Here is a 19,383-nt window from a genome sequence, read left to right on the forward strand (position 1 = left end):
GCACCGTGTCGGTAAACAATGGAATGCGCACTAAGTCCATTAGTGGCAGCCTAGTGGCCCAAACCTTGCCGGAACGGGCCTCGGACTGGTACTAACTCGGTTAGCGTAAATTGTTCCTGAAGCCTAAGACTTGCCAGCCAAATTGACGACTTTGACCCTGCATCTCGTTTCTCGCCATAAAAGACATCAGCAATCACGATTGCATCTCAACCTCACTCCTGCATATTACATGATCTTCTATAAGACAGTTGACCTCGCTTTTCAGGCCCTTATGCATGCACTGTACCGTTGATGCGTCACAGCATTCTGCATCCTCTCTGCTTTCACGGTGAGACTAGTCTACGGAGATACCCTTTTCCGAAAGATCTTGAAGGAATGCCGCGAGATCCTCACTGTCATCGAATCTGGGCACCTCATCTCAATCACATATCTCCTGATGAGCCACGCCATACCACCGAATTGACTCTCATGTCTGTGATGGTCACTGCTGTGCTGGAGCTACGTGCTTTGCCCTCGATTTTCTCCTGTCTTTCCTTCCACAATAGCCGCGCAAGACCATTGGCAGCCAGGCGCGCTCCGTCTTCGCGAGTGCCTCTCCAGATACCCTCTCTCAAGAGTGTCATGTCGGCGTTTCTCTGAAGTTCTGTACCGGATCTTCTGTTCGCTAGGCCGAAGCCTTCTAAGCCCCGCGAGACCCATTGGGGACCCTTCCAAATCACATGCTCAGTCAAGATTGCCTGTTCCATGTTGAAGGACGTTCCGTTCAGGCTCCCAAAACTCTCTACGGTGAGGTCTTGAGGCGTGAAAAGGAAAATCATGCTCCAAAGCTTGGTGGTGCAGACATTGACGGCAGCAATGACTGTTTCCAGGTCTTGCAATGTCATTTGGGTTTTTAGGAAGCGCACACATTTCTCCGACAAAACTTGGTGAGTGAATGTGTCGCCATGGGCAGACGGTGCAAGCACTCCTCCCTGCCTATCCGTGACCGTGGTCGAAGCTTTAAGCAGTTGATGAACGACGTCAAAAAGCAGGAAGCCGCTCCACCTTCCCAACTCCAAATGAGTGCGATTGCTCTCTGTCAATTGATGGATCATGTCGTCTATGTCCGATGCGATGACTCTTATCTCCCGCAGAAAGTTGCCTAGAACCATGACCTGCACTATCCCCGGAGTGGAATGCTCACAGTGCGGCAGGCCAGTGGTCCTTTGAGAGCAAAACAAGTCCCAAACCCGGGGAGCGATTCCTTGGTCAGAGCACAGTTCAATCCGGAATAGACGTTCTTGCTGAAGGCTCAACTCCATGAGGTCCGAACTGCAAAGTCTCAGGTTGCCGATATCACCATTGTGGTTGACATAGCGGAGTATCTGCACCAATACTTCTACTGGTAGGGTCTGGAAAGAGGCCATGCCACTTAGAAGAAACTTCCGGGATCAGAACGAGCCCCAGCCCCGGGAGAGGCGATGCTCGCCTGATATACCGATGCCTGCAACAACGACACGGTTGCTGACTACTCACGGGTCTGCGGCTGATTATATACTCTGACCAATGACCAATCACGCCATCGTCCGGTGTATCAGTTGGCCGTGCCCTGCCTGACGGCATTCTTCTTGTCCAGTGACGCTGTCTGCATAAAGTATCGAGTCCATTGAATCTGAAAAGGTGGGATGTGCTGTTAAGGTCCTCAACTACGGATACCTGCCATCATGCTGCAAACCCAGTGGTCGAATCACCGGAAGCGGAATATATGTCCCTCCGGGCAAGATGCCTAGGGGAATCTGCGCGCTACGATACGAGCGAGAGGAGAACTGACCATCTGCGAGGCGGCTGTAGGCCAAAATTGTACTAGGTCCAGGGACATGAAGGTGTGCAGCAAGGTTCATTTTTCCGTCGTGGTATACACCGACTTATTGACGCTGCCAAATTCACCGGTTTACAATTCATCCTTTTTCCCATCCGCTTCCTCAGCCGAAGCCTTGCCTTTACTTGGGGCTGCCTGCTCACAAACGGCAGCTGTGCCAACTTCCATGCGGTAGACACATTTCTCACTTTCACTGACCTTCCAGATCTCTTCCTTCTCAGCACACGCGAGAATGACTCTGGTCGACCTCGACGGTCCATTCCAGCAATGCTGACCGTTCTCATATTTCATGACCAATCGCTCACCCGAACCAAGCCCCTTTCCATCAGGACCAACGCTCTCGTCGACGAATTCGGTATCGAAGCCAACAAAATTGCCCATGCCCGTGTGACCACCTCCCTTCTTCGACTTCTGTTTCGTTTGGCCCATGAAGCACAGTTCATATTCGTACTCGCCGCTATCACGAGATATGCATGTATCTTTAAGCGCGCGGAAAATGCCATTGTCCGGACCGCAGTCCTTCTCAAGGTCTTCCCTGTGGCGCTTGAGATCGTTCTCCGTGTTGCGGACGTCGCGCTCTGCATCACTGAGGCCCTTCTTTGCATCCTGCACGGCTTTGCTCTCCGCAGCCTGAGATGCTGCATCAGAGTTGTCGGCCAGAATCCCGTTCTCCACAAGGGTCTTCCGGATCAAAGTCATCTTCTCATCCAGCCAGAGTTTGACGCCATCCGGCAGGTACGCGCTGAAGCTGTACAACGCTGCAACATCAGACTCGGCCCCTGACGGTTCATTCTCGAATTCAGCCCAGTTGATTCCATTCGTCTCCGTGTCTTCCTGCAGAACCGCAGCCAGATCTCGATCCTCGGCCTCAGTCCAATTGTCGTCAGTCTCTCGAGCTGCATAGTCTTCCCAACCGCGAACAGCCCGTTTGACGCCTTCGTCGTTGAAGTTGGGGTTGTGCTCGTCTTTCAGGGCTGCCAGGAGGCTTTCCAGTTCCGTGACTCGGCTCAACATGGCATCCCTCTGTGCTTGCGTCTTTTCGAGCTGGGCCCGCAGCTCGTTGACTCGAGTCTTAGCGAGACCGACCAGGACACCCAGCTTGCCGCCTCCTCTGCCTGCTGCGTCTCCCCGGACAACCCTCAATTTCTCTCTTCGTTCAACATCCATGAGCATGTCGTTCGCACTCTGAACTCTGAGCTGTTGTGCCTTTAGAGTTGTCTCGAGAGTCTGAATGCGGTCCTCCACTTCCCGTCTCAGCCTCTCAGCGTCTGCGCTCAACGAGCTCTTCCGTTTCAACGCCGCTCTGAGAGCTTTTTGCTGTATTTCCTCCTTCTTCTTGTACTCCTTCCCAATCTCTTTGCACTTATCTTCACATTTGGTGCCGCCAACATGTGCCCATTCATCTGAGCCGTCACAACATAAGTCGTAGTCACACTTGCCGTCGTTCACGCTCTCGAACCGTAGGTAAGATGGGATATGGCCCTTGTTCTTGCAGTAGTACCCAGGAAGTGCTAGGGTTGTGTTTAATGACGCAGAGGCTGTGTCCGGACCGGGATGATATTGTTGAGGCGAAAGAGGTGAAAGATAAGAGCATGCCGCCGTTCCCGGTTCATCTGAGCCGTCAGGACAGTCGCAGAAGTCATCATTGACTCGAGAGAACGGAATGGTTATGGAGGGGTTCGAAATGCATGTGAATGTATCTGATGCAGATTTCTTGTAGAACTTGGCAACTGTAAGACCCCATTAGCACACAGGGACATATTCATAGCGAATAACAACATATTGATTCATGCAGCCAATTGAGAATGCAGTGGGGAGGTATTCTTACACTCAGGCCCGACGCCTCGAGGCCGTGAGGACTCCGAGGCTCGAGTTTCTGCTGTCCATGCGGGAGAAAGGAGCAGAGGAATCAGAAGCAGCAGCTCCGACCGTAGGATCATGACTGAGAGGCTATAGACGGTCTGTCCGTCTGTTCATGGAATCGTGCTCCAAGTCATTGAACATGAAACTTGTCCGCAACGAGTTCGGCTGACCTTCCTCGAGATGGCCTTCAGGGGTCAGCCACAGGCTTGTGCTGATATTCAGCCTTGCAGGAGCTTCATTATCGGCAAGGAAAGCTCTCATCTTCATGTTCTCTCCATCTCGATCCGGAATACTGTGCCTCTGGCAGCCTCGTTTCATTGTTAGAATCGATCCCATTTGCTTTTTGCTTCCTTTCCACGGGCCTTTTGCTATACGATATAATAGTCGCGGCCGCGTTAGGTAGGTGGGCGCTTCCCTCCTCCCGACAACTCCAAGTCCAGATTATCTGTCGAGCCTCTCCAGCAGCCGGACAGGCTTTTCATCCTTACAATACTCCTGAAGAAATGCCGCACAGAGCTCATCAAGGGCCGTACCAGATTTTGTAAGTGCAGATCTTAGCCGTACCAAAGATGCTCGTAGGGAGTGGACCCTAGCTAGCGGTGAGGACCTGCAGAGTTCACAAACAATTGCGAGTCAAATACGCTCGATATGAGAGGGTGCCATTATGCACACTGACCTTAGCACTCTGCTGTTCTATCTCTATCCCTCGTTACGCTCCTGGTGACCGCCGGCTGTATCGATCGCTTCTTCTGAGTTCGCCAGATATGTCCCTCGATGACGACCGAGCATGGCTTCTTTAGCTGCAGATAATGAGCTGTCCGCCGTCATTGTCAACATGACATTCTTGACTCTGGATGACACGCGCATTTGGTTTGACACGACCTCCATAGATTCAGTAATGCAAGGTGCTCCTGAGACGGCCTTCATCTTCACTAGAACCGACACCGGGCAAGAACGCGTCCCGTCCAACAAACGCACTTTTGGAATGGCTTTCGGCTCGCCCTACACCACGGAACCAAGCACTGCGAAAAAGGTTGTAGTTGGCCACCCGCGACAAGACGATGCCAACGTGGCTTTGTCTCTGAAAACCTCCTCACTTACAACCACCTGCTCTGAGGCGACTTCCATCTTGAAGTCCACAACCCTGAAAAGCTGCCTTCGGAAAGGTAATCCACCTGGCTCCAATGCCCGTCCTTCCTCCATTAGACCCAGGAAGCACGTCCGGTTTATGGATGGTACCTCTCTAGCGTCTTAGGTTGACTGGTGGTGTGTCCCCTTCGTTGAGGACATTGCAAACTACATGAGGCTAGGGAACGGCAAGATGAGCATCGAATCCGGGCTTGGACTGGAGCCAGGAGTTATCCTCCAACCTAAGAAGATTTAATGTGCGAATAGCATAGATATACGATGGAAGCACAAACGCTGGAATACAAAAACAAGTATCTCCATCTTTAGGGAGATCACTATCACCAAAATCAATCCCACCGGAGACCCTGAACGCACGAAATACAGGTCGTACAATTCGATACCTCTTGTACTTTCAGAGCTTATAACTTGAAGGAAGCCTCGGAGAGATGTAAAATTGGGCCCGTTCGCCTGCAAGAGGGCCAGGGGGTTTTGCCAACCCCAAGTCACTGTGCACCTCGTTCATGAGCAGGGCGAAGGACGTTTTGTCGAGATAAATGTACCTGCGCAGCAATCTACCCGCCAACCACGAGCGACGATTGCCGTCTTCAGAGAGCACGAGGACAAACCCAAGAGTCGGGAAACTTGCTCAGCGGAGTAGTGCCCAGAAGCAAAACAAGTGAGGCGGGTGATCCAACTGATGGAGGGCATTAAACAGTTTGTACCACCATAAGATCGCTATTCGGAAGTATCTGGACTAAGCGGGAATGCCGTGGCGGAGATCAAAGACCTGGTCAGACTGAGATATCTGGAACATATGGACCTGTTCGTGGACATCGGAGTTGATGAGAACGGGGACAGAGATGAGGTAGGGCTCGAGCAGCCGCCGCGTGAAGGCTCTTGGCTCGATAGCCAGTGCGGGTGTGTATGGGATGAGCGACTCGGGAAGAATGTCCTCCTTGCCGCCAACAACCTGTTCAGCAAAGTTGCTACATATCAGCATGATGCCAGTCTAAGCGGCATCAGCACTGTTTGCGCAGAGTATGTTGCTATGCAAAGGAGACAGGATCGAACAGAGCAATATTGAAGACATGAACTGCCGATCCAAACTGGATGACACCGTTTCCTATGCTTTGTTTACATTCGCGAGACCTGCTGGACCACCAGCAAGCCCATCCACATTTAGCTCTGTCGGGTCGAATACCACTATGACACTCTTATCTAGGGCTTCACCGGCTGCCTTTCGATAATCTCTCCGCCTCGAGCTCTCGCTCAGCTTGTTGATAGTACTTTGCGGTGTCGACACCATGCTTTGACACAAACCATTAACTTCCGAACAAGACGGGGAATGTCCTCTACTCACCTGATTGTGGTTCACAAAGTTTGCCCAAGGCACCACGTTGGCCATCAGGGCACTGAATCTGCTGTTTCGCGCAGCAACACCTTGCATGTAGGGTGTGAGGTCGGTCGTTCCGTACAGTGGCTCCCCCTTCTTCACCTTATCTACCATCTCTCTCATGTCCAGCTTGACTTCTCGTTCATTCTCCGTCCAGCCATAGAATCTCACTGCATGCAACAATATGTCAGTCCACTATTTGGAGCATTCTCTTTCCACGTGCGCGCACATACAGCAGCTTCTTTGATATACCAAGCCAGCACCCGCTAATAATCCCACCGCGCAGCTGAGTCTGAAGACGGGTCCGAAAGCGCCTCTGCCGGAGAATGATGGAGCGTATCGTTCGGTAACCAGCATAAAGGCCGGTCCTACCGCAGCCATACCGGCACCATATGTCCAATCCTCAGCTCTTGCATATCGAAAAGCTCGTCTCCAGTGTCTGGGAAAAGTTCGTCCATCAGCTAGCGGCCTTCGACAAGGGGAATGCTACATGAATGAGGACGTACGGATCTGTGTCAATGACCTGTTCAAGGCATATTGTCAGCTCTACTTTCGCGCTTGCTCAACAATGGGACTTACGGGATAGTCTGTGTTCACCCGCTTCGGCGGGATAAACACCTTCTGTTCATCCGCCATGGCTGCAGTTGCTGACTCGCCTTCAGGACTTCAGTACTTCGGTACTCACCCAGGATTGAATCGTGAGGTCCCCTGCGGAGCTTCCTCTGCCAAGCGCGACTTTTGAAGCTAGATGTTTTAGGGACTAGCTTGCCAAGTCAGTCAGAAATGACGTAGCCAGTCGGAGCACTTTCTTTGGAACCGCCGACGCGTCGGGAGAATTCGACGCGTCTTCCAGACAGCAAAGGAGCAGCGTCACCATCAAACACCCTACTTCAACTGAACAATATCTCAGCTATAAACGACGAGATGGCAGCGGACCCCATAACACAGGCAGCCGTCGACGATGTTTTCAACTTCGACTCCACAGACGACGAAGACCCATTCAATGATAACAAAAAGCCCTTACGCGCTGGCCGAGACGATAAACCGACATTGAGTCCTCGTCACAAACGCAAAGCTGGGGACAACGAAGAAACTGGCGCAGATCTCGGTCTTGATGAAGAAGTCAAAATCACAAAAAAGCGTAAACCTATTGCCAAACTCGATGAAGCACGGTAAGTCAGCTTCAATGTCTCTGGCCCGGAAGACAACTCACAAAAGTCAGACTCCTCTCAGCACCTGGCATACCCAAACTACGCGCCCTGGCAAGATCAGGCAAGTTCAACAAAAAGTTGCGCTTGAAAGGAAAAGGACACGAGTTCTCCGATGTTGCTCGGCTCTTGAACTACTACCAGCTATGGCTGGACAATTTGTATCCGCGAGCGAAGTTCGCAGACGGTCTACAGCTGGTCGAAAAAGTCGGACATAGCAAGCGCATGCAGATCATGCGAAAAGAGTGGATCGACGAAGGGAAGCCTGGGTATATCCGAGACAAGGGCAGAAACAGAGACGATCACGAGCAGGAGAAAGACACGGATGATTTGTACGCCGGAGACAAGCCAGCTGAGGACAAGAACACGTCCAGTACCGCTGCGCAAGCAGAAGAGGAGGGAGACTCGCTATTCATTCCAGACTCGCGACGCAGTGGGAAGGATGTCAACAATGAGAACGACTTACCAGAAGATGATGAACTTGACGCATTGCTTGCCGAGCAGGATGCTTCCATTTCGACCGTTCAGCCCCGATTATCGAATAACAAGACAGGAATGGATGTTGATGTTGAGTTTGAGAGCGAAGACGATCTCGACGCACTGCTTGCAGAGCAAGAAACACGGAGACCCGCGCCAACGGCGTCGGCGCCGTCATGGGCACCAAAATCCAAGGCCAAACCTAAGTCCTCTCCGTTCGATGAGAACGAGGGCGACGACGAGGGAATGGATGACAATGACGACCTTGACGCCTTTCTCGCCGAGCAAGAGGCTCGCTCGAAGCCAAAGACTACTCAACTTACCACAATGCAACATGAGCCTGCCGATTTGCTACTTAACGACAACGAAGACGAAGACCTAATGGATAATGATGACCTGGACGCTCTCCTCGCCGAGCAGGAAGCACGACAAGCGACTTCCCAGCCGCGACCTTCTGGCGAAGACAGAGCCGCTACTCCTCCACCAGCAGCTGCCGTGTCCAATGCCGTTGCGCAGGGAGAAGCTGCCGGCGACGAAATGTTCTCATCTTCGCCTGTGCGGACTACGCAGCAATCCGGAGTTGCTGCGCCAGGAGCAGAAGCGGAAGTCGACGTCAACGAAGGAAAGCAGCAGGAGGAAGATGGAGCTCCAGACGGCGCGGAAGTGGGTTTGGAAGCAGGCGATATGTTCTCGTCCTCGCCCGTCCAGAACGACAAGATAGACGTGTCTTTCTGATACGGAGAATTCATAGCTATGATACCAGCTCTGTAAGAACTCTGACTTCCATCGGCAGCCACTTAGCCTTCACCAGAGATTCGGACTGTCTCTTCACTTCGAACCGTGCCCCCTTCGTGCTGTTGTTATGACACTGTCCTCAATACTTGCATTTCGCAAGAGAGCTTCCTCGTTCTTCAGAAGAAAGCACACCACCCAATGTACATCCTACATAGATTCCGCACATCGGTCGCGCGGGCCACCATCTCCTGGACATAGCCGCCCACGCTCAATGGCACACTTTCGCCGGGCAACATCCCACGCACTTTCCCCCTTACCCCATCGAGCACTTCGACCGGCGTACTCGGCACGCCATTGACGCTCTTCTTCTTCCTACCGGCCTTGTCAATGAAATCCGTCGTCGGATCATGCAAGAACGTCTCGAGGATGGTCATCAACGCATCCTCGTTGCCCCTCAACAAGCCCAGCGTGATCTCACAGCACCGCCGAAACGGCCCTTCGTACCCATAGGTCCCCATCGCATCGACCATATTGTGCGTAAGCCGGAACGGAACCATCTCCGGCTTCTCGAACGTCAAGCCCTTGTCGAAAAGACAGTTGAAATCCACATGCATGACACCGCCATTGTCCTCCTCGAACAGAATATTCTCGCCGTGCCGGTCGCCCAAGCCCAGCACATGCCCGACGATCGACATCACCGCCGCACTGCGGGTGTACCGCAATCGCGCGTCAAACCACGCGCTTGGATCCGGGAAACTCTCGACGAACCACTCGTGGAAGACGGGTGGGAATTTGGTCAACACTTTGTTCGGGAAAATCTTGACTTTTTCGGGATCCCCGGAGCACGATTCGTCTAGTAGATTCCGGATTTCAACGTAGTTCGGCTGAATTGATTTATCCTTGTACAGCTTGAGAATAATGTCGCGGAAAGTTTTGAGGTTGTCGACCCACTCGATCAGCCCGCATTCTTCGTTCAGTGGGATGACAGCATAAGTCCGTATATACAATCTTCGTTTCGCAGCGTCGACATCGCGTTTCAGAGAGCGGTTGATCATGGTGTTGAACTCCATCAGGCGCTGGTCCTTTCGCAGATCGTCCTTTGGTTTAGCTAGAACGTTGTACAAATTCCCGTCGGATCCTCTGATGGTGAGTTTCCGAGGCTTCTGTAGCGATGACAGGACAAGAGCGTCGTCAGCGAAAGCTGTGATTGTGATGGGCTCTTTTGCAAATGGTCGGAACGCCTTCAGCGCTGGAGGCTCGAAATTCGTGGGCATGCTGGGTATAAGACATGCTTGGATAGGCACCACCAGTTTCGAGGGTGCGATCTTGTGATTGAACCCTAGGTCTCTGGACAGACTGACTTTTGAGACCTTACCTTCGATAGGGAAATCCGAGACACGGAGCAACTCTTTGACAAATTTTTGGCCGCTGTTGAACATGTTTCGGAGCTCGCTGGCAGAGAGGCTCCTCTTCTCCTTTTCCTTGTCCTCTTTCTTGTCCACACAGATCTTGCTGACAAGCCCGAGCCCTTTGACTGCACGATCCTTTTGCTGGGATTCCACAACGGCCAGGAGTGACCAAAAGGCCTGCTGTGGGAACGCTTTTACCACTTTCACGATAATGGTACCAAGAAGTTCCGAGATTGTTTTGTTTCCATGGCAGATTCGAGCAATCACTTGCGGGAGGATGGTGTAGAAGAGCACCGCTTGTACGACGACTATGTACTTCTTGATCTGGGTGTTCGTCTCTTCTATAACGCGTTTTCGTTGAGTTGCGTTATGGGCATGGAATTGAGCATTGCCACGCCGAGGATCGTGTGGCATCTCGGCCCCGTCCACCAATTCCAGCCAAAGGGTAAGGACTTTAGGCAAAGTCTGGAACACATATTTGCTGCCATTTCCGAGCGACCGAAGGTAATTCTCGATGACCAGTTTGGCAGTCTCTCCGGTGAGGAAAGATTGGCTTTCTTTGCCCGGAGGCATTGTCATTTCCGAATCCAGAATCTTGTTGTAGAAGCGGCCAAGGTGGTAGTAGGCCCGTTCCCATTTTCTAAAGTGCTTGGTGGCTTCTCGAAACGTCTCTCTGATCACATCTGACTGTGTCTGCCCGGCTTGGTCCAGCCATTTGCCAAGTAGCACGTACGCTTTGGCCTTGATCTCGTTTTGAGGACGTTGTGTGACGGAGCCATTTTCGACAACATAGTCATGCTCGGAAAATACCCCTGACTCAATGGCTCCTTCAAGCATCTGAATTGCTTTTCTGTGATGGCCTTCAATCCACATTAGCTTGGCTTGTTGGATTGAAGCAGCTTTGTCGCCCAGTGCTGATGCTTTTAGTACCGCGTTAAAAGCCTGCCCGGTTGACCGAGCTTTCCGAGCCAGCTGCGCAGTGGACAGCCAGGCGGCAGCGACATCACTAGGTCTAAACATGTCAGAACGCAAAGACATCACGGCACGTCGAACTCCAAGTAGATATTGCTTATCAGCAACATTCGACCCAAGGATATCCAGGCGACCTCGAAGATTCTCCAGTACCGCAGTGCGGTCTTCGGCGGGACTTGACGCGATGAGCTGGACTTCACTGAGCACGTGCAGTCTCATAAGGGTATCATGCCCTGCTTGGAAGGAAGTTATGGCATTGGGCGTAAGCTCAGCCGCTGTGATCCCGTAGAGTTCCTCAATCAGAGTGAGTGCTTTTGCTTTGTCGTTTTCGTGGATTGCAACCATGATTTGTCCGATATGAGAGGCGAAATCGTGTCCGCTGCTGCCAGTCACGTAGCTGGAGAGCCGACTCCACTGCTCTGTGGCCCAAGCAGCCTCCATTGCGTAGGGAGCAATTGTAACAAGGGATGTCGTGCTTCGACTTCTCATCCCCTCAAAATGATGGAGAAGTACGTCGTATTGTCCAGATTCCTTCAGGCAGTCCATCAGATTCTTCTGAACTTCTGTGTCATTGGGATGAGCGACAAGTTGCATTTCGTACCAGCTTTGGACAGCTGGCCATCGGCCTGCCTTCCTATGCTCGAGGACTTGCTGCTCAATGTCAAGCACATGCATACGGGAGGAGATGCCTTCAATTCCATCTGGCTCGTCGATCTGGGCGTAGATGTCCTGCAGTCTCTGCAACTCCGATTGGACGTTATCTGTCTCCAGTTTGCGGATGTGCTGCTCCCAATGGAACAGCGCCCTAGCATAGGATCTGCATTCAAGAGCTCTTTGAGCCAAGATATCTGGTGCAATCTGTTCCAAGACTCGCTCGATGCTTTTTATTTGTTCCGCAGCAGCTCCGAGGAGCAGGTCGTTGTAGCCGCGATCGGATTTTGCCATACCCAAAGCATGTTGCTTTCGTTTGTGTTGATGCCAGCTAGACATATAGTCTAGAACCTCAAACACGGTTTGACTGCACAGTCTGATGTCGTCCTGGACGCGTCTATCCTGGCCCTCAAGGGACAGACTAAGAATCGACGTGATTTCTGCCACTATATCCTGACTGTTTTGCTCAATGCCACTGACGATCAGATTGACAACCGCAAAAGGCAAGAGAAAAGCAGGAATAGAGGTATCTTGACCATGGATAATGCGGCAGGCTATTCCAAAAACAATGTCAACGTTCTCCCCAGATCCTCGGTGAAGAAAATCAAGGGTGATGGTGCGAAGCCACTCTCGATGCTTCATGCCAGGTTTAAAAAGTGGATACTGGCCTTTCTCCGGCGGACGAAGCTCTTGTACAAGATACTTCGAATTTATGAATGGAGTGAGGGTGTTCTGAATCGACTCTGGAAGCTTTCCCCATAATTGAGAGGCGAGATTGTCGGTGCCGGATCTTGAAGGATTCTCTTGTTCGCAGGATTTCAGGTATTCCTGAATTGCCCAGCCAAGGAACCCTTGCCCTCTCGTGGTACTGGCAGACAGAAATGCTTTCACCAGGACGTGTTGTATGAAGAAGAAAATCCATTCGATAACTTCGTCAGCCTTCCCGAAATTTGCCAGGACTATTATTGACTTGCGATCCACCACGCTTTCGATCTTGCTTGAGTCGAGGCAGCCTATGCGTCCCAAACACCGACCACACTGTCTTGTAACCTCAGTGCTTGAGTTGTGTCTAACGCAGCAATCGAGCAGCGAACGAGTCAAGTCTGTAACAAACTCATCTGGCTGCTCTCGGAGTATTGAACGTTGGAGCAAGTCTTGCTTCTGCTCCAGGAGGGGCGCCAGTTCAAGCAACGCCTGCTCAACCACAGCAAGGTTCTCATCGTTCAACCTGTCCACGTAGGCTATGAGCTGGTGTCTCTCGTCCATTTGACGTTTGAGGGTTGTAATGTCGTTCTCGAACTTAGCCATGAGAGGAATTGATGCCAACGATGGCATCGTACCGAAGCGCTGTCGAACTAGCTCCGTATGGTTTTTAAGGAGGTCGCCGACAAGCTCGTATGCTTGCTGCTGTGAGGAGCTGTCGAGTATCTGCCACTTCTGGACGATGATAGCCAGAGTCTGATCAATAAGCGAACCAAGATCGTCTTTCTTCAGAGATTTGATCATTATAGCCCATGCGGAAAACGCAGCATCACACAAATCTTTGTCGTCGAGCCCGGACCTCAGACAAGCACAGATCTGAGGCAATGCGCGCACAACGCGACTCTTTCCCAGTTTTGCAACCTCGCCTAACGCAGCAAGGCATCTTCGCTTCTCAACTTTGGATTCTCTGACTTCCAAGTCGTTCAAAAGGACAGTGAAATGAGTGACAATTGCGAGAACATTATTCTCCAGGAAAGGCCCAACACTGTCACTCCGCCGGGAACCAGAAGGCGGCCCGCGCTGACGCGCCACCAATTGTGCTAGGAGCTGCAATGCCTGATAGATGCGAGACGACTTGCCTTGACCACTATCACCGATCGCTTTAAGAAGCTCACATGTGATTTGGATCGGATGAAGAGCAACCCAGTCTCCAAGATCAGTCTTCCCGAAATCCTCGGATACTTCAGTCAAAGTCGACATAATAGAATGTTCTGCATCTGGGAATGGTTGAACGAGCAAGAAAGACAGGATGGCGATCAGATTCTGCGTCTGAGTGCATAATTCGAAGGCTGTAGTTGACGGCCCACTCGCCACAGCAAAGCGTCTGATAGCCTCGTGGTCCTTCCGCAAGACCAGGTAGGGTAGAGCGTACTCAGCGGTGTGGCCAATCAGCCCGGTAAGGTCCATCCCCAAAAGATCGCACAAATGGTGTGCCATATTGGGCTTGGCAGACATGGATTTGGCAAAGACCACTCCCAGTGTACGCCAGAATGGTCGAAAGAGTAGCCATACAGATACTTGCATCGACTGTGCAAGACGCTGGATCTCGGCATACAGGACACCCACGAGATATGGGTTATTGTGACCTAGATAATCGACCAGCCGAACAAGGATGATGTTAAGCTCTTCATCGCCGACCACTTGAGCTATTCGGCTAAGGGTGAGCACGCAGGTTTCTTGGAGAGCAACCTCTCCTTTCTGCCAAAGTGTCTGAAGAAAGTCCAGAGCCCTGATTCTGTTCTCGCGCGTAATAGCGACATCCGCAGACTTTCTCCTCATGAGGTACGCCTGGAGGGTCCTAGCTGCAACGATACGAAGGTCTCGCGAGGAACTCTTGAGGGACTGTAGACACCAGTCGCCAGCAGGCGTCTCCCTTAATTTCAAATCTTCGTTAGAGTCGCTATGCATCAAAATGCGACGGAGAGCGGACATTGCCACAATGCGTGCCTTTGACTGGCGTGAGATGCTTTGGACAAGTCCCACAAGAGTCGTCAGTAGCTCCCCAGTCGCCCGTGTAGTTAGATCCATGTTTGGATTGCCCGGCTCGAAATCTTCCCCGCAGCACCGGCACGGCGCGCCGTGGCAGGCGAGGCGGCAAGCACCTGCACCCAGGAGTTCCAGGGCAGCACATTGTTCGTCCTCTGTGAGTTTTTGGAAGTGTCCGGACGCTGTCTTGCTGAGACCGTCAAGATCCGACACTGCACTTCCGGTCAAGCTGAATGTAATCTTGCGACATGCGTTCTGTTGGATGGTCTCAGTGAACCCATCTTCGTGATCCGTCGATAACCGAGGACGCTTGCTGGCGCGATCAGTGTCATGGCGCGCTTCGAAGAACGGGTCTTTGGGCGGAAAAGGGAGTGTTTTGGTATGACGGACGCTCAAAGCACGTATTTCATGCAATAGCGCCTCATTCTGGTCATCGTCAAGGAGACTTTCGGCATCTTCCGAAAAATCACGAAACCGAGTAAAGAGCTTCCAGAATTGTGTTCTGCTCGTTGGTGAATGTGAGTGCGCAGAGACGACTCGTAGGATGCGGACGGTTGCAGTAATGTGGTGGTAGAACGAGGGGAATTTGAGGGTTGGAATGGCGACATGGATGCCTGAAACGGCCGAAAGGTTGGCGGCAAAGGCGTCGGGGTCTATGACGACTGTCTTTCGAGGCTGAAAACTGTATGTAGAGGCAAAAGCAAGCAGAGCTGGAACCATTAGCTGAGACCAACAACGGCTCCAGACACAGTGCAGCTTACCTGAAGCGTTAGCCAGAAGGTATGCCAAAACGTGACCACGTGAGTTGGCTTTGAAGAACTTGCTGTCGCCCTGGAGCATCGTATCGAGGACCTGCTGGACAGTGTCTCGAAGGCCATCATATGTGAGCAACGGTATGAGTCTTGGGATAAGCCAGCAATATAGTACGCTTCCTTGTCCTAAGACATCATTGTCTTCCGACTTGACGAACAGCACTTGTGGCGATCTTTCGATGGCCAGTTGAAGGACTTCAAGGCACGTTCTTAGTTGAGGAGCGGCCTTACCTGCAACGGCTGCAGACTGAAAAGGGTTCTCTTCGAGAGCACGGTCGATTCCAACTTGGAATATGATGCATATTAGTTTGTGATTAACCGCAACGTCAGCGCCCAAATTTGACCGGCCTTGCTCGTCTGACCCGAGTGCCTCTGCCAGCAGTTGACTGAAACTGTCTCGGTCAAACTCGGGCACCCCGTTTCCTTGAACGACATGAGTGGCCAGCATCGAAGACGGCGGTGGCTCGAAGCCATTTGTCGGTCGCACAGCGAGGACCGGCGCCATCACCTCTTTTTTTTGACATTGGGGCGATATCAGAATTGAAGACGCGTTGAGAAGACAAGACAAAGTCTCGAGGGAAAACGCCACTGAAGTGTGCTTACACTTTACCGTAGGTATCACGTGACTTCAACTGCAGTCGACCGTACTAGTTCAACGACGAGAACGACCAGTCTCGAAATATCTATCATAAACTTTGCCACATCATCGTGCAAACCGCGTGCTGGATCTCGTGTGACCACCCACAAGCAATCTTCGAGCGAACTCAAGCAAGAGCTGAAGCAGTGTTCAGTGTCACGGAAGGAGCATAGACTTGGCGCCTTGGCACACCAGGCAGCTTCTCCGGCACGGATTCTCCGGCACGGATTCTCTTTCTCTCTCTTCCTCATACGAGAATCATCGTCGTGTTTCATCAGCATTCCCCCGATCCTCAGTATTCATGCAGAAGGATAGTACGCTTTGTAGACCTGCAGAGCACCTTCGACGCATGCAATGATCGACAGGAGAGATACGGCGATGGCAATCCAGAACGTCCACCATTGCACTTGGTTCCGGCTATCTCGCCAAACTTGAAGTATGCCTCTTGGCTGATGCTCGTCAAACACCTCCTTGACGATCACCAATCGCTCTCCCCAGAAGCTGAAATTTCGAACATGACGCTTGGAGGCCTGCAGGTGATGGCAGGACGCGCAGAGCGGGTCGAGTTTCGACTTCTGTTGCTTTGATTTCATCCACGACTTTGCCTTGTCGTCGGCAATGGGAAGTAACAAAGACAAGGTTCGGCGAGTCTCCTCGATAAACCTGTCAGGAAACAGCGGCGCCAGCTCAGATTGCTCATAGAGGTCAAGAACGGTGACACAGTGGAATACTGCGATGACGTTGTCACTTTCCCCGACCTCCAGATGGCACGACAATTCCCGGGTCCATTGAATGTTGATTCCAGCAACTTCCGCAAAGGTCCTCAGGTTGAATGAGCGAGGCATCCGGAAATCCACTGCCTGTTTTGTCCTGCAAGCGATTCTCCGCGCTAAAAACTGCTCAAAGGTTTCTTGGTCTCGCCATTCGCTCAAGTCGATGAACAGAATTGCCTTTCCTGCAAATTCAATACATTCCTTAGCCAAGCTTCTGGAAGAACCCGCAGGGAGTATCTTGACAACCGCCTCTTCACAAGCTTCTCTGTTTCCCCCTTTAACATGTTGAATGCTCTGGCACAAGTGTCTGTGGGTGCATGTTTTCAACTCATCGGGCACTTTATGACAGTACTGATGATAGTGATGGAAGTAAAATTCAAACGGTCTGTGGTCCCAAGGTCGTCCCGGATGGAACTGTGTTCCCCAGCATAGATTCAGTAGCTGTTGCTGGCTCTCACATGAAAGCCGGAGGAGAGAAGAGAGATGTGAGTCCAGAAGCCCCGTCAGTGGCGTGTCCTGCTGAGCGTGCGAACGAGTCCAGTGCATCTTGGTGTTGGCGTGCTTGACCGCTGTAATCTTCGAGCTTGAGGCAGGTTTTCGGCTACAACGGTCTAGGTTGGGAGACTCCAGAATGCGGGGTCGAATAGCCATATAACAGCCTCGTCCTCTCTTGGACTTTGGAAAGAGGCTGGCAACTGTACTTTGTCTGCCGCTCTCCTGCGTGGTCTCTTTGAGGCGCCGGCTGTGCAAACGCCACGGTCCAAACGTGTCGCATGCCGGCTTCTGATTTGCCGCCATATCGCAAACAGGCGCAGACCCATGTCGGCTGCTGCACTCACTGCGCCACGGCGGCAGCAGAAAGCGTGGCTTGGACTTCTTCTGGAGCAAGGCGCACCTCAACGTGTCCGGATCTAACTTCCTTCACATCCTCACCGATTTATATGCTGTTGACTATTCCTCCCAAATCCTGATGCACTGAAAGAAATGGGAAGGCTCTTTGCCGACAGCAATTACGATGAACACAAGCTGGACATCGACAGCCTTACTGATGCAATCTGCGCTGTCTCTGCCACCGAAAACGCAGTGGCCGAACCCTGAGCTTTCAATCGACTCCAACCTACCAAGAATTTCCATCCGCAGAAGCGCCACCTTGCGAACTTATTCCTTTTGGGCCGTGAAAGGGCCGGCCTTGGATGCGTACAACTCGGTCAGAAACTCAATAAAGGATTGCCTACGCGACAGGGATGATTTGTTTGAGAAATCGAAAGAAGCAGGCCTGCCTTATAGCATCGAGTGTTATATGGTAGGCAAGCGATCGAAACAAGCGAGGCCCTGCATTGCTATCCTCTGTGAATGTCCGCTTTTCTGCCGCAAAGCCATCAATGGCATCCGAGAAACTATATGGTGGAGTCGATTCATTGAGTATCATCCGGCTTTCACAATGGTCAGTCTTCCTAACAGTCCTGGTCCGGTGAGGATGGCTGGTGGCAGTGGCGGTCAGTATCTCATCCAGGGACCTTCCGTGTACACAACTTTGTCTGAAGGGGTTTCAAACACTGCCCTTCCCTTGTTCTATTTGGATGAAGAAATCGCAAGTGATGAGGGCATCTTCACTTATATTACGTCCAATGTTGCCAGTCAGCCACACGCGGTTATGGGAGGTTCATTCCCCTTTGATCAGAAACGTTATGGTCTGACTGTTGCGCACGCTTGGAAGCATAGAGCATTGTGCCCCCAATCTCAGCCGATGCCTCAAGCCATTGCACGTCAATCGCCAACCTTCAGCTTTATAGACGATTTCGGCGAAGCATCCCAGGTTAATTCTGAGGCCGGATCCGACGATGAAACCGCGCGAATACACATTGGAGCTGGAGGGGAGCTCCCGGATTTTCCAGAAGTTCCCACAAACAACGATGGCATTGGTCTGGGACAGACCGGGAGGACGCTCGTAAGAAAGTTAGGCCGCATTCGATACTCATCAAGTGGAGAGCCTGGGGACGAGCTCGATTGGGCAGTCATTGAGTTCGATGATAGCTGGCTTGAGTCCCAGGACTATGAGAATTTTGAGATCGCAATAAACCCTGACATTTTCGAGGAAAAGGAACAGGGATTCTACGATATCATTCCTGAGAATAATCTCTTTCCTGGCCCGTCAGTCCTCGAGAACTCAAGGCCAATCTCCATTATTGGCCGCGAGGAGACGATTGTCTCCGGTGTCATCAAAGCGGGCTCAGCCTTGCTCAGCTTGAGTGAAAGTGACCAATTGTCGTTGGCTCAATTTGTTGTAATGGAGGAATCATTGACCTTTGGTGACTGTGGGAGGTGGATCTTCGACACTAATGGTATTTGGTATGGGCATATCGTCGCCGGCTGTCCGGGCACAGGTTCCGCTTACATTGCTCCAGCTTGGAGGATCATGGCAGATATAGAAGCCACTACTGACCTGACGATGAAGGTAGATCGAGTGATCATGGACAAAAACCACTATACTATTCCCCCGGTAACCCAAAAAGATCAGGGCATAGGAACGACCCAAGATAGGAAGGGAAAACACAGAAGCGTCCGAGAAACTCAGATAACGCGCGGAGTCAGAAGAACAAGTTGCTTTGCACATTGGAATGCCATCTCCGAGGGCGACGCATCCAAGCTCACCTCGGAGAAGGAAGTTTTCTTCAACCGAGGCAGAGCTGTACAGGTTTTTAGCCAAATTAACCGCTGA

At 51.7% G+C, this 19,383-nt stretch overlaps 8 protein-coding genes across 8 annotated transcripts; 3 read left to right on the forward strand and 5 right to left on the reverse strand.

The window, feature by feature from the left end:
- Nucleotides 1-94: 94 nt before the first annotated feature.
- Nucleotides 95-1,591, reverse strand: PV05_05616 (uncharacterized protein). The gene has a single exon (XM_013462141.1). The coding sequence runs from the start codon at nt 1,404-1,406 to the stop codon at nt 423-425; it is 984 nt and encodes a 327-aa protein (XP_013317595.1). The 5' UTR covers nt 1,407-1,591; the 3' UTR covers nt 95-422.
- A 271-nt stretch (nt 1,592-1,862) lies between these two features.
- On the reverse strand, nt 1,863-3,822 carry PV05_05617 (uncharacterized protein). Its single transcript, XM_013462142.1, has 2 exons — nt 3,687-3,822; nt 1,863-3,588 (listed from the first exon to the last, which is right to left on the reverse strand). The coding sequence occupies exons 1-2, from the start codon at nt 3,796-3,798 to the stop codon at nt 1,931-1,933; spliced, it is 1,770 nt and encodes a 589-aa protein (XP_013317596.1). The 5' UTR covers nt 3,799-3,822; the 3' UTR covers nt 1,863-1,930.
- Nucleotides 3,823-4,508: 686 nt separating this feature from the next.
- Nucleotides 4,509-4,976, forward strand: PV05_05618 (uncharacterized protein; the record flags this gene model as incomplete). Its single annotated transcript, XM_013462143.1, has 1 exon — nt 4,509-4,976. The coding sequence occupies one exon, from the start codon at nt 4,509-4,511 to the stop codon at nt 4,974-4,976; it is 468 nt and encodes a 155-aa protein (XP_013317597.1).
- Nucleotides 4,977-5,603: 627 nt separating this feature from the next.
- PV05_05619 (uncharacterized protein) lies at nt 5,604-5,849 on the reverse strand (the record flags this gene model as incomplete). Its single annotated transcript, XM_013462144.1, has 1 exon — nt 5,604-5,849. The coding sequence occupies one exon, from the start codon at nt 5,847-5,849 to the stop codon at nt 5,604-5,606; it is 246 nt and encodes an 81-aa protein (XP_013317598.1).
- Nucleotides 5,850-6,075: 226 nt separating this feature from the next.
- PV05_05620 (uncharacterized protein) lies at nt 6,076-6,878 on the reverse strand (the record flags this gene model as incomplete). The annotated part of the gene is made up of 5 exons (XM_013462145.1): nt 6,076-6,156; nt 6,210-6,412; nt 6,476-6,681; nt 6,749-6,765; nt 6,822-6,878. 5 exons carry the CDS (start codon nt 6,876-6,878, stop codon nt 6,076-6,078), a joined length of 564 nt encoding a protein of 187 aa, XP_013317599.1.
- Nucleotides 6,879-7,119: 241 nt separating this feature from the next.
- PV05_05621 (uncharacterized protein) lies at nt 7,120-8,717 on the forward strand. Its single transcript, XM_013462146.1, has 2 exons — nt 7,120-7,414; nt 7,465-8,717. The coding sequence occupies exons 1-2, from the start codon at nt 7,167-7,169 to the stop codon at nt 8,660-8,662; spliced, it is 1,446 nt and encodes a 481-aa protein (XP_013317600.1). The 5' UTR covers nt 7,120-7,166; the 3' UTR covers nt 8,663-8,717.
- On the reverse strand, nt 8,592-15,773 carry PV05_05622 (uncharacterized protein). Its single transcript, XM_013462147.1, has 2 exons — nt 15,204-15,773; nt 8,592-15,152 (listed from the first exon to the last, which is right to left on the reverse strand). Exons 1-2 carry the CDS (start codon nt 15,757-15,759, stop codon nt 8,839-8,841), a joined length of 6,870 nt encoding a protein of 2,289 aa, XP_013317601.1. The 5' UTR covers nt 15,760-15,773; the 3' UTR covers nt 8,592-8,838.
- A 1,696-nt stretch (nt 15,774-17,469) lies between these two features.
- PV05_05623 (uncharacterized protein) lies at nt 17,470-19,383 on the forward strand (the record flags this gene model as incomplete). The annotated part of the gene is made up of 1 exon (XM_013462148.1): nt 17,470-19,383. Exon 1 carries the CDS (start codon nt 17,680-17,682, stop codon nt 19,381-19,383), a length of 1,704 nt encoding a protein of 567 aa, XP_013317602.1. The 5' UTR covers nt 17,470-17,679.

The sequence above is a fragment of the Exophiala xenobiotica genome (genome assembly GCF_000835505.1).
Source record: "Exophiala xenobiotica strain CBS 118157 unplaced genomic scaffold supercont1.3, whole genome shotgun sequence".
Taxonomy (NCBI): domain Eukaryota; kingdom Fungi; phylum Ascomycota; class Eurotiomycetes; order Chaetothyriales; family Herpotrichiellaceae; genus Exophiala; species Exophiala xenobiotica.

Coding starts and splice junctions, on each gene's coding strand:
- PV05_05617 (XM_013462142.1), bottom strand. CDS start 3,798: ATGATCCTACGGTCGGAGCTGCTGCTTCTGATTCCTCTGCTCCTTTCT. Junction 3,589..3,686: donor TCGAGGCGTCGGGCCTGAGT/GTAAGAATACCT, acceptor GGGGTCTTACAG/TTGCCAAGTTCTACAAGAAA.
- PV05_05621 (XM_013462146.1), top strand. CDS start 7,167: ATGGCAGCGGACCCCATAACACAGGCAGCCGTCGACGATGTTTTCAAC. Junction 7,415..7,464: donor GCCAAACTCGATGAAGCACG/GTAAGTCAGCTT, acceptor CACAAAAGTCAG/ACTCCTCTCAGCACCTGGCA.
- PV05_05616 (XM_013462141.1), bottom strand. CDS start 1,406: ATGGCCTCTTTCCAGACCCTACCAGTAGAAGTATTGGTGCAGATACTC.
- PV05_05622 (XM_013462147.1), bottom strand. CDS start 15,759: ATGGCGCCGGTCCTCGCTGTGCGACCGACAAATGGCTTCGAGCCACCG. Junction 15,153..15,203: donor CCTTCTGGCTAACGCTTCAG/GTAAGCTGCACT, acceptor TAATGGTTCCAG/CTCTGCTTGCTTTTGCCTCT.